Genomic DNA, 11,607 nt, shown 5'->3' on the forward strand with positions numbered 1-11,607 from the left:
TACACCACCCCCTGGTGGTTCAATTCGAACATTACAACACAGATCAACAGAATGGAAAAATAGTCAGTAAGCTAGACAAAATATGGTATTTTTGGCAGTAGTTTTTAATGTTCATTTGGTAATCTGTTGACTGTGTGAGAAATTGTAATTATGCACTGTGTCATGAATAGTAATATAAAGAACCAGGTGTAAATTGCCTTAAATGCATACAGCATAACATCATTTTACTGATTTCATAAACATAACTTCACAAGAAGCTTTTTGGAATACATGATAGAAGTGTAAATTATATGGCACAATAAGCATGGACAGGAGAGGAGTAACACCGTTGAACACATGTAAACCACTAGAGAAGCCAATTACTTTTCAGTGTGTAATGGCAAACACAATCTTACATGTTTTACCGTCAGATTTGGTTTTCTGAACGTAACATGGACTGAGACCAGAACAAATCACATGGTCCGTGTGCTAGTACTGTATGGTCTTTGTGAGTACTTAATGATAAGACAAACTGAGTAGTTGGCCATTAGAAAAACGAATTTAGCTCCCAAACATCCAACAGCCTTGAGTAGATTTCTTAATAACCACCAACATAATGCAAACAAATGTATAATAAAAACTGGTTTTGAAAAACAGAGACAAAATAAGATCATAACCGGCAGATATCAACTTCTCAACATCTGACAGCTGTAACCCTTGCCACTGTGTCAATAACAGCAATAGCATTATTTTAAATACAACAACATATACAAAATTGTATATTTAGCATTTCTTCCATTACAATATTATTTGTATAGCATATTTCATACGCAAACAAGCACATTTCTGAGAAGATGCGGTAGAGAGGTCAATGGAACGCAGACCTTGGGAGACAGAAGAAGGACGCCGGATTGGCGCACATTCAACAAGTCTGATCTAACAAAGTGAATATTTGTGAACAGGCCCACAATGTGGTTACTAAAATTAGATTTTGATATATTTGCCAGTTTTCACAGAATAACATTTAAAAGTTGTTTATTTTCAGGTTTAGAAGAAGTGACTGCTAAATGCTAACTCTTGTTCATATAAGCTGGTAGCACAGCTAGCATTTAGAAATCGGTCATGGTAGTCAAAGTCGCTTTTAACTGCAATGCAGTTGATTGGTGATGACATGAACATGTATTGGGGTTGACATCCATACACGCATTATACTCAACATACAGTAGTGTGGAATACACATATAAACAATAGCCTAAATGTAGGATAATTTTGCTGGGGAGCAATGAAGAGACTCAGGATCTTTTCCCCTACGTTTCCATGGCATTTCCATGTTTGTGTCGAGTTCCATTGACCTCTTTACCGCATCTATGATGTACAATAAATTATGACAATCACAGTAGGCCAACAAAACCACAGGCCAAGCCGCTCTGATGTCATAATACACAGCATGTCCATTCTGATGTCACAGGCTGATGATGTCACAGGCCAGGTTATAGCAAAGTCATAATTCAGGACTGACAGTTTGTCCATTGTGATGTCACAGAGCCAGGCATTCTGATGACATCACAGGGTTGAGCCATTGTGAGGTCATAATGGGAGGCTAGACAGACTCCTCCTCTGATTCACTGTCTGTGTTTGGCTTGGTCAGCCTCTCCAGCTCCTCCCCATCCTATACAAACACAAAGGAAGCATGGTGGAGATTAGAGAGGAATAACATTTAAGTCATTTAGCAGACGCTCTTATCCAGAGCGACTTACAAATTGGAAAGTTCATACATATTCATCCTGGTCCCCCCGTGGGAATTGAACCCTGATCCCCCGTGGGAATTGAACCCTCAACCCTGGCGTTGCAAGCGCCATGCTCTACCAACTGAGCCACACGGGAGCCACACGGGAATAACACCAGAAAGACGAATGTCTGAAAGCAGTGGGTGGATGTGGTGTGTTAGCGTTTACCTGCTGGGTGTCGATGAACAACGGCGATTAAAAACTATGTAGAATCTAGGGAAGGGCATTTTACATTATTTCACTATTCAAATAATATCAGGATATTTTTGGGAATATACAGATAATTAGAATGACGCAAATGCAGAGGTAAAACAACAGAAGGCTGTTTTACTCCGTAGTTTTGGGTTAAAAGCAACAGTAAAAGAGACGATAGAACTGATTGTCTTACAAAAAGGTTCTGGTGAGTGTTTTGCATTGATCTGTGTCAGGTCTTCTGGAAACTGTTAGGGACTCGCCAGTAATTGCTATTTGAAGTGGCGAAAAGTGGCAACGCACAGTTATAAAAACAATAGTCAAAAGTTTATTTTATTAAGTATTTAAATTGTCATGGTATATCCTTGTAGGTAACAAGGATAATTTAATTTATAACAAAGCCTTTTCAACGTCAAAATAGGGCTACAACAAATAAAACATGTAAATGAACACTTACTCAAGTAATCGAATGCTAACGTATGTTCAGATATCCTGATATTCGATTAATTGTGCCCATCCTTATTAGAATCGACAGGAAATGAACGGCCAGCGGCGGTGTTCTGTGGTCAGAGGCGATAGGATGGCCACAAACTGTTTTTTGGTACACTAAGGATTTGAGGAAGGTTTGCTGATCCTAGATTTATGTCTACAGGCAATTTCCACACAGAGCCTCCATAGATAGACAACCTCCTACTGATCATCCTACTCTAACCAACCTAATTGAATACATCTGTGTACCTACTGTAATGCAGTTACCCAGGGCTAAGGCTGTGGTGGGAATCTAAACTCTGTTCATTACACAGAATCATATTGGTTTCCCCACAGTCTAAATCATTATTACACACAAATGAGAATCCCGGTTGCCCTCAGTGTGCATGTGTGTTTGCCTGTGTCACACTGTATATGTGTGAGAGTGGGTTGTGTTTGTTTGGGTTTCTGTGTGTGTGTGTGTGTGTGTGTGTGTGTGGGTGGGTGGGTGGGTGGGTGGGTGCGTGCGTGCGTGCGTGCGTGTACACACACACTACTGGTCAAAAGTTTTAGAGCACCTACTCATTCAAGGGTTTTTCTTTATTTTTACTATTTTCTACATAGTAGAATAATAGTGAAGACATCAAAACTATGAAAGAACACGTGGAATCATGTAGTAACAACAAAAGTGTTAAACAAAATATATTTGAGATTCTTCAAAGTAGCCATCCTTTGCCTTGATGACAGCTTTGCACACTCTTGGCATTCTCTCAACCAGCTTCATGAGGTAGTCACCTGGAATGCATTTCAATTAACAGGTGTGCCTTGTTAAACGTTCATTTGTGGAATTTCTTTCCATCTTAATGCGCTTGAGAAAATCAGTTGTGTTGTGACAAGGTAGGGGGGTATACAGAAGATAGCCCTATTTGACCATGTCCAAGTCCATATTATGGCAAGAACAGCTCAAATAATCAAAGAGAAACGACAGTCCATCATTACTTTAAGACATGAAGGTCAGTCAATACGGAACATTTCAAGAACTTTGAAAGTTTCTTCAAGTGCAGTCGCAAAAACCATCAAGCTCTATGTTGAAACTGGCTCTCATGAGGACCGCCACAGGAAAGGAAGACCCTTTGTTACCTCTGCTGCAGAGGATAAGTTCATTAGAGTTACCAGCCTCAGAAATTGCAACCCAAATAAATGCTTCACAGAGCTCAAGTATCAGACACATCTCAACATCAACTGTTCAGAGTAGACTGTGTGAATCAGACCTTAATGGTCGAATTGCTGCAAGGAAACCACTACTAAAAGGACACCAATAAGAAGAAGAGACTTGCCTGTGCCAAGAAACACGAGCAATAAACATTAGACCGGTGGAAATTTGTCCAACTGCCGTGTCTTTGTGAGACACGTTGTGGGTGAACGGATTATCTCCGCATGTGTATTTCCCACCATGAAGCATGGAGGAGGAGGTGTTATGGTGTGGGGGTGCTTTGCTGGTGACACTGTCAGTGATTTATTTAGAATTCAAGGCACACTTAAACAGCATGGCTACGACAGCATTCTAGAGCGATACGCCATCCCATCTGATTTGCGCTTAGTGGGCCTGTCAATTGTTTTTCAACAGGACAATGACCCAACACACCTCCAGGCTGGGTAAGGGCTATTTTACAAAGAAGGAGAGTAATGGAGTGCTGCATCAGATGACCTGGCCTCCACAATCCCCCGACCTCAACCAAATTGAGATGGTTTGGGATGAGTCGGACCGCAGAGTGAAGGAAAAGCAGCTAACAAGTGCTCAGCATGTGGGAACTCCTTCAAGACTGTTGGAAAAGCATTCCAGGTGAATCTGGTTGAGAGAATGCTAGGAGTGTGCAAAGATGTCATAAAGGTGCCTATTTGAAGAATCTCAAATATAAAATATATTTTGATTTATTTGACACTTTTTTGTTTACTACATGATCCATATGTGTTATTTCATAGTTTTGATGTCTTCACTATTATTCTACAATGTAGAAAACAGTCCAAATAAAGAAAAACCCTTGAATGAGTGCCTTAGGAAAGTATTCAGACCCCTTGACTTTTTCCACATTTTGATTAGGTTACAGCCTTATTCTAAAATGGATTAAATAAAACATTTTCCTTATCAATCTACACATAATACAAAAACAAGCAGAAACAAGTTTTTGAAATTCCTATAGTATTTAGACCCTCAAGATTGAGCCCAAGTGCATCCCGTTTCCATTGATCATCCTTGAGATGTTTCTACAACTTGGAGTCCACCTATGGTAAATTCAATTGATTGGACATGATTTGGAAAGGCACACACCTGTCTATATAAGGTCCTACAGTTGACAGTGCATGTCAGAGCAAAAACCAAGTCATGAGGTCGAAGGAATTGTCTGTAGAGCTTCGAGACAGGATTGTGTCGAGGCACAGATCTGGGGAAGGGTACCAAAAAAATGTCTGCCGCATTGAAGGTCCCCAAGAATACAGTGGCCTCCATCATTCTTAAATGGAAGAAGTTTGGAACCACCAAGACTCTTCCTAGAGCTGGCTGCCTGGCCAAACTGAGCAATTGGGGGAGAAGGGCCTTGGTCAGGGAGGTGCCCAAGAACCCGATGGTTACTGACAGAGCTCCAGAGTTCTTCTGTGGAGATGGAAGAACATTCCAGAAAGACAACCATCTCTGCAGCACTCTACCAATCAGGCCTTTATGGTAGAGTGGCCAGACGGAAGCGAATCCTCAGTAAAAGGCACATGACAGCCCACTTGGAGTTTGCCAAAAGGCACCTAAAGGACTCTCAAACCATGAGGAACAAGATTCTCTGGTCTGATGAAACCAAGATTGAACTGAACGCCAAGCGTCACGTCTGGAGGAAACCTGGCACCATCCCTACAGTGAAGCATGGTGGTGGCAGCATCATGCTGTGGGGATGTTTTTCAGCGGCAGGGACTGGGAGACTAGTCAGGATCGAGGGAAAGATGAACGGAGCAAAGTACAGAGAGATCCTTGATGAAAACGTGATCCAGAGTGCTCAGGACCTCAGACTGGGGTGAAGGATCACCTTCCAACAGGACCACGACCCTAAGCACACAGCCAAGACAACGCAGGAGTGGCTTCGGGACAAGTCTCTGAATATCCTTGAGTGGCCCAGCCAGAGCCCGGACTTGAACCCGATTAAATATCTCTGGAGAGACCTGAAAATAGCTGTGCAGAGACGCTCCCCATCCAACCTGACAGAGATTGAGAGGATCTGCAGAGAAGAATGGGAGAAACTCTCCAAATACAGCTGTGCCAAGCTTGTAGCGTCATACCCAAGAAGACTAGAGGCTGTAATTTCTGCCAAAGTTGCTTCAACAAAGTACTGATTAAATGGTCTGAACACTTATGTAAATGTCGTATCAGTGTTTTTTATTTTTAATACATTTTCAAATATGTCTAAAAACCTGTTTTTGCTTTGTCATTAAGGAGTAGTGTGTGTAGATTGATGAGGGGGAAAAAACGATTTAATCCATTTTGAATAAGGCTGTAATGTAACAAACTGTGGAAAAAGTCTGAATACTTTCCGACTGCACTGTATACATTCAAGCATGTCCTCACCCCTCGCGACCTCTGCAGCACCTCTCCGTTAATGACGCGCAGCTTCTCGCGCTGCAGGACGTACTCAGGGTCTTTGGGCCGGCTGGCGTTATAGACAAAGATGGCGAGCAGCACCACGGGCGCCTGCAGGAAGAAGTCCAGCGAGGGGTGGAAGTCAAAGAGGAAGAGGGACAGGGCCGTGACCAGGACTGTAGTGATCTGGCCTGTCAGCACGTGGAACATGTTGTCTCTGAACTTCAGGATAAACGCCACCGACAGGCCCAGGGCAGCTTGGGATAAAACATTTGATATATTAATAATGTACATACTGATAATGATGGATCAATAATAATGCATTCCTAATAATCAGCCTCAGGATGAATGCCACCGACAGACCCTCGCTGTCAGGAATAATGGATCAATATATTAGTAATGAATAGTGTATCAATAATCATGCATATACCATATACACAGTACATACTGTACCTATTCATGCTCATGAATGAACCAGTCCTTTACATTGTATGAGGTTAATTCATCAACAGTAGCACCAGTGTGTACGTGTGTCCTACCGGTGACCAGCACCAGTCCCAGTGAGTAGACGTTGTGACCGTAGAGGAGGCCACAGTGGACGGTTAGACCCCTTGCCTCGCCCCCTAGACCCAGAGTCAGACCGTTGAACAGCATGCCAAACATGTACCTGCAACCACATACACAGATTTTCAGACAGATGGGGTGTGGGTGTTTGTGTGTAGTTTGGTGGTTATTGGGATGTTTGATGCGTGAATATGTGCGTGTGTGTCATATGTTTGCATTCATGCATGTGTGTGCCAACATTCACATGAGTTCTTACAGTTTGCTGTTCTGGATGAAGATGCTCTCTTGGAGCTGGTCTCCCTCCTTGAGGATCTTCTCGTTGTAGATGTTGGCCATGGAGGAGATAAAACACTGGAGCACCAGGAGGATGTGACCCATGCCCAGAGAGCGCAGAGTCCCCATCAGCCTCCCCCGCCACGCCTCAGCCTGTCCCGGCAGCACTGAGCTCCATGTGCTGGAGTTACTGGGAGGGGGGAGGGGAGACAGCAGGAACACTTACTTAGACTGACTTATTGACAGGGAAAGGAGACTTGTGGTGTCATGCAGGATGTGTGAAGATGTCCTAATACAGACACTGTACAGAGGAGTGCTGAATTCCACATTGACTGCCTCCCTTCCTCCTTCCCTCCCATCCATCGCTCTGACAACCTTTCGTTCCTTCGTTGCTCCTCTAGCTGTGTGTAGAGCAGGCAGCTGTTGGTGGGTGGGGAGAGAGGGCTGGGGTGGAGGCCCGGCATGGCTATGGCCCGATGGCTGCCTCCCGACCCCGTCGTCAAGGAGACAATGGACAGGAAGAGGATGACCAGGGAGGCCCACTGCACCCAGGACAGGCGTCTCCTAGGGGCGAGGAGGGGAATAGCAGCGGTCAGAGATGAGCCCTTCAACATAGGCTGACCCTAAATACTGATCTGAAATCAGATTACGATTATTCTTCAATAATGGTTAAAGCTGATATTGTTTTTGGTAATAAAACAGAGGTGCATTCAGTATTGTGGTAAAAAAAAACTGTTGTTTGAAATAACTTTTGTTGTTGTAATAACGCAAACGGTCGTGCCAGTTTCACAAAGTACGGATTCCAGCTTTAAAAAGGACCAGTGCAGTCAAAAACATGATTTTCCTGTTGGGAGTAATACTGTGAAATTGTGAAAATGACGATAATGCCCTTTAAGTGTATTTTTTTTTATTTAACTAGGCAAGTCAGTTAAGAACAAATTCTTATTTACAATGACGGCCTACCACGTCCAAACCTTAACCCGGACGATGCTGGGACAATTGTGCGCCGCCCTATGGGACTCCCAATCACGGCCAGTTGTGATACAGCCTGGAATCGAACCAGGGTCTGTAGTGATGCCTTTAGCGCTGAGATGCAGTGCCTTAGACCGCTGCACCACTCGGGAGCGCCACTAAGATCTGTTTGAAAAGCGCCTGAAATTTCAGCCAGTTGTGGTGGGATGTAGTTTTGAACTGTCTAGTGACATCACCAAGTAGTAAATTAGTTAATAGACCAATAAGAAAGAGTACCAAACCTCTCTGCCAATAACAGATAGTTTTCCCCTCATCACTCCCAGACAGTCCTAGTTAAATTGCTCCTTGCTAAGAAGCTATTTTTGTTTATTACAGTAAGGTACTTAATTCTTACCCAGAAATGATTTGATATTGAGATAAAAACAGCCACATTGGTTAGGGTTGTGTCAGGGTAAGCTGATCCTAGATCAGTAGTTAGGGGAAACTTTTACCTCGAGTGCCACTATCAGCTATGTAAACAAACATATAGGTCCAGTAGAGAACACTATGTCCAGAACAAAACTGTGACTTACTTCAGCACAACTCTGAACAGGATAGCTGTGGTCAGGATGACAAAATTAGAGAACAACACAGCCATGGCCTGTGGGGGAAAGGAATCAGAGACAACTGAGACTTTGACATTAGCATTTAAAACACTGCAGTGTGTTATTATTAAACTCACAGGCTGTAGGTAGGTCATGACGTAGAAAATGATGAGGTTATCCAGAAAGTAAAGGAAGGCGGGGACGGACCACTTCATGAAACTCAGGAAGGCAGAGCCCGAGGAGCAGCCCAGCTCTCGACATGAACGACCCTCTGGAATACATACACTTTAATCTCCCTTCTCTCAGGTACATTCTTGCTCGACAACAACAACTCTAAACATTCTGAATTATGACATTGGACAAGATGGCGTCCTCTCCCTCAGTGCCCATCTCTTACCTCTGACCATGACTCTGAGAGACATGCCAAGACAGAAGAGCAGCTTGAGCCCCTCTGCCAGCAGGTTGACAGACGCAGGGAGGAAGTCATACTTGTTCTCTATAGGTCAAAGAAGAGAAGAAACAGTTACATAAAACCATTGATTTAAACAGAAGTCCATGAATGATAATGTAGTACTAACGTGTGTTGGCAGAGAACTTGAGCAGCAGGATGCGAGAGGTGCCCAGGGTGACGAAGCCCAAGCCCAGGGCCAGAGTGTACGCTGAGGAGCGGGAGCACAGCCTGGGACACAGTCTGGAGCACAGCCGGCAGCACGTCATGGTGTGGGCTCACACACACGCAGGGCTCCTGGCTCACTGAAACACACACAACAAAACCACTGTGAGCTGGTATATGAGTGCAGGCCAAGAGCCGACATGTAGGCAGAGCACGCAGAGGTGGGAAAATAAGAAAAAAACAGTAAGAGCAGAGAAAACAAAGACAACAGCAGTAAGAGAAGCCTTCAGTGTCCGCAGCACACACCCCAGTGCTGAGAGAAACTGTTCACAGCCTAACCCACCCCACTCTAACCCTGCTAGTTTCACATCACGCTCTATACAGTTGACTACAGCAGTACATTTAGGCCTAGAATAGTGGCCACATTAAAACTCCTTCCACTCTCCCTCTACTAACACAACATCCCAAACAGGTCTAGCTATTCTGCTCCTCTCTAAAAGCCACAGGACATGACCTAGGCTATGTACAGTAACTAGTGTTGTCCTTAAAGTAGCCACAGTTATCACCTCTTCGCGAAATCTTCCTGTTTGTCTTGCTGATTAGAAGCATGTGAGAGCCAGACAGGGCCAAACACAAGACACACACCGAGGGTTTTCTTCCAGAGTACAGTTACACAGTTCAACTGCAGTTATTATTATATTAGCTGAAATGGTTGCTAAAGTAATGTGCAGTGTTTACCAAAACAAACAAATGAACAAAAGGTCACATTGTGGCTATTTTAAATTATGAATAGAGGTCATGCTACATTTGCATTAAAACACCCTGTTATAGGACAAGTAGTATATGAAGACTAATGTGTGCATGGCATGTTTGCCTATAGACAAATGCAATGGCAATATGTAATGGCAATAGGCTTACTGTACTTTAGGACAATCTGTTAGATGCAGGCAGGGCTATACAAGCTAATGCAGGTGCATGGGCAAGTCATCAAACGCCTAGTCATACATACAAGTCATACATTTATCAAGCTGTATTTTGATTGTTCACATAAACTGTCACCACAATAGCAAATAGCAATTAACTAGATACATTAGTTAGTTAGTTAGCTAGCTAGCTTCATCCAGCTGCTTGATTGTTTGGTGGTGTCTCAAGAATGTAAACAACGCACACAGCACTGTTGAGCACTGCCACCTCGAAAATGTCCACAAAAACTAAAGTTTCTCTATGAAGAGTAGGCTACGAAATCCTGCCGTTAAAATTCAACCAAAAGCAAGAGTTTGTACTTAGCTAATAGAAATCGTACATTTTCTACAGCTTTCTGTCTACACATTGTAGACAGTCAAACTGCTTCGGGTTTGCTTCCTGGTAGCCTTGGACGCGCGCAAGCGCAATGGGTATGAAACGGGGATTGGCGACGTCATGTTTTAACGTATTTAGAATATGCACTATTCAGAAATCACTCGCCATTTCCTGGCTGCTAAAATTCTAATAGTTCACCTAATTTCAGTTTATGTAACCAAACAAGCAAGTACAGTGTAGAGAATCATTGTATAATCTAAACCGCTGTGAAATATATTTTCCATAACCAAAAATGTTGTATTTTGAGTTGTTTAACGCTGGTGTACAAAACCAAAAGTTAAATACGCCAAACCGAAACTTAAAAACGAGAGGGATAGAAATAGCGCACATAGAACAGATCTACCGCTTTTTAGACTTGCTTTCAATGAGAATGACATATTTATAACTACATTTATGTGAATTTTGTTTGGTCACCCAAGAAGGTATGTATTGCAGCTTAATTGCATACTATGATTGGTATACTGAATTAAAATTCAGACTAATGTCTGTGATTATGCAATCCCTTGTCAACACTGTGCTGTTTAGTAGGTCCACTGTCCAGCAAGAAACAAAAATAGTTATACAAAGGTATGAGTGCAAGTTTGCCATTGTCTTTCCTTTTGTTTAAAAATTATTATTATTCAACTGATTATTCAACTTTACTAAGTTCTGTATACTCATTGCATAGGAATTTGTACAGGTAGTAACACAGGCTCAGGTATAACACAGATATGACAACCGGGGGAGAAATCGCAGGTTGCCGTTTAGTTGAATTTTAACCTGGTTCCCTACACTTACCATTCTTCCCTTTTTCTCCAACCATTGTCGTGCATGGGCTATTGCTGAACTATCTGTCCCTGATGATGAATGAACAGGACCAGGCTGATCATGGAAACGTTTTGGTAAGGCATCTGTGGGACACCCATGATGCACAGTAAGGAATGAAATATTATCTTAAAGTCTGAGGTCTGGAACAGTTCTGAGTACATATCAAAACAAGAGTGTCATCTCCAGTGCGTAGGAACATGTGTGAAGGAAATTGCTTCACTAGGAGTGACTAACAGTAAATCATGTGGTTTCAATTAACAAGATTGAAAAAATATGTTGGATGTTTGTTTGTCTGTGTGTCTGTGTCTGTGTGTGTGTGTGTGTGTGTGTGTGTGTGTGTGTGTGTGTGTGTGTGTGTGTGTGTGTGTGTGTGTGTGTGTGTGTGTGTGTGTG

At 42.8% G+C, this 11,607-nt stretch overlaps 1 protein-coding gene across 3 annotated transcripts; it reads right to left on the reverse strand.

Annotated features, from left to right (window-relative positions):
- Positions 1-86: 86 nt before the first annotated feature.
- On the reverse strand, positions 87-11,376 carry slc35a5 (solute carrier family 35 member A5). Of its 3 annotated transcripts, none has more exons than XM_055870341.1 (10): positions 11,185-11,376; positions 9,014-9,188; positions 8,833-8,931; positions 8,573-8,706; positions 8,424-8,491; positions 7,255-7,443; positions 6,863-7,069; positions 6,582-6,709; positions 6,031-6,299; positions 87-1,648 (listed from the first exon to the last, which is right to left on the reverse strand). In XM_055870341.1, the coding sequence occupies exons 2-10, from the start codon at positions 9,150-9,152 to the stop codon at positions 1,580-1,582; spliced, it is 1,302 nt and encodes a 433-aa protein (XP_055726316.1). In that variant the 5' UTR covers positions 9,153-9,188; positions 11,185-11,376; the 3' UTR covers positions 87-1,579. The 3 variants fall into 3 exon arrangements, with proteins under 3 accessions (XP_055726316.1, XP_055726314.1, XP_055726315.1); XM_055870339.1 differs by lacking the exon at positions 11,185-11,376 and adding an exon at positions 10,352-10,460; XM_055870340.1 differs by lacking the exon at positions 11,185-11,376 and adding an exon at positions 9,615-10,430.
- Between the last annotated feature and the right edge of the window lie 231 nt (positions 11,377-11,607).

Source organism: Salvelinus fontinalis, chromosome 19 (assembly GCF_029448725.1).
Source record: "Salvelinus fontinalis isolate EN_2023a chromosome 19, ASM2944872v1, whole genome shotgun sequence".
NCBI classification, from domain to species: Eukaryota; Metazoa; Chordata; class Actinopteri; order Salmoniformes; family Salmonidae; genus Salvelinus; species Salvelinus fontinalis.

Coding starts and splice junctions, on each gene's coding strand:
- slc35a5 (XM_055870341.1), bottom strand. CDS start 9,152: ATGACGTGCTGCCGGCTGTGCTCCAGACTGTGTCCCAGGCTGTGCTCC. Junction 6,300..6,581: donor GGGACTGGTGCTGGTCACCG/GTAGGACACACG, acceptor TTTTATCCCAAG/CTGCCCTGGGCCTGTCGGTG. Junction 1,649..6,030: donor TGCTGCAGAGGTCGCGAGGG/GTGAGGACATGC, acceptor GTGTTTGTATAG/GATGGGGAGGAGCTGGAGAG.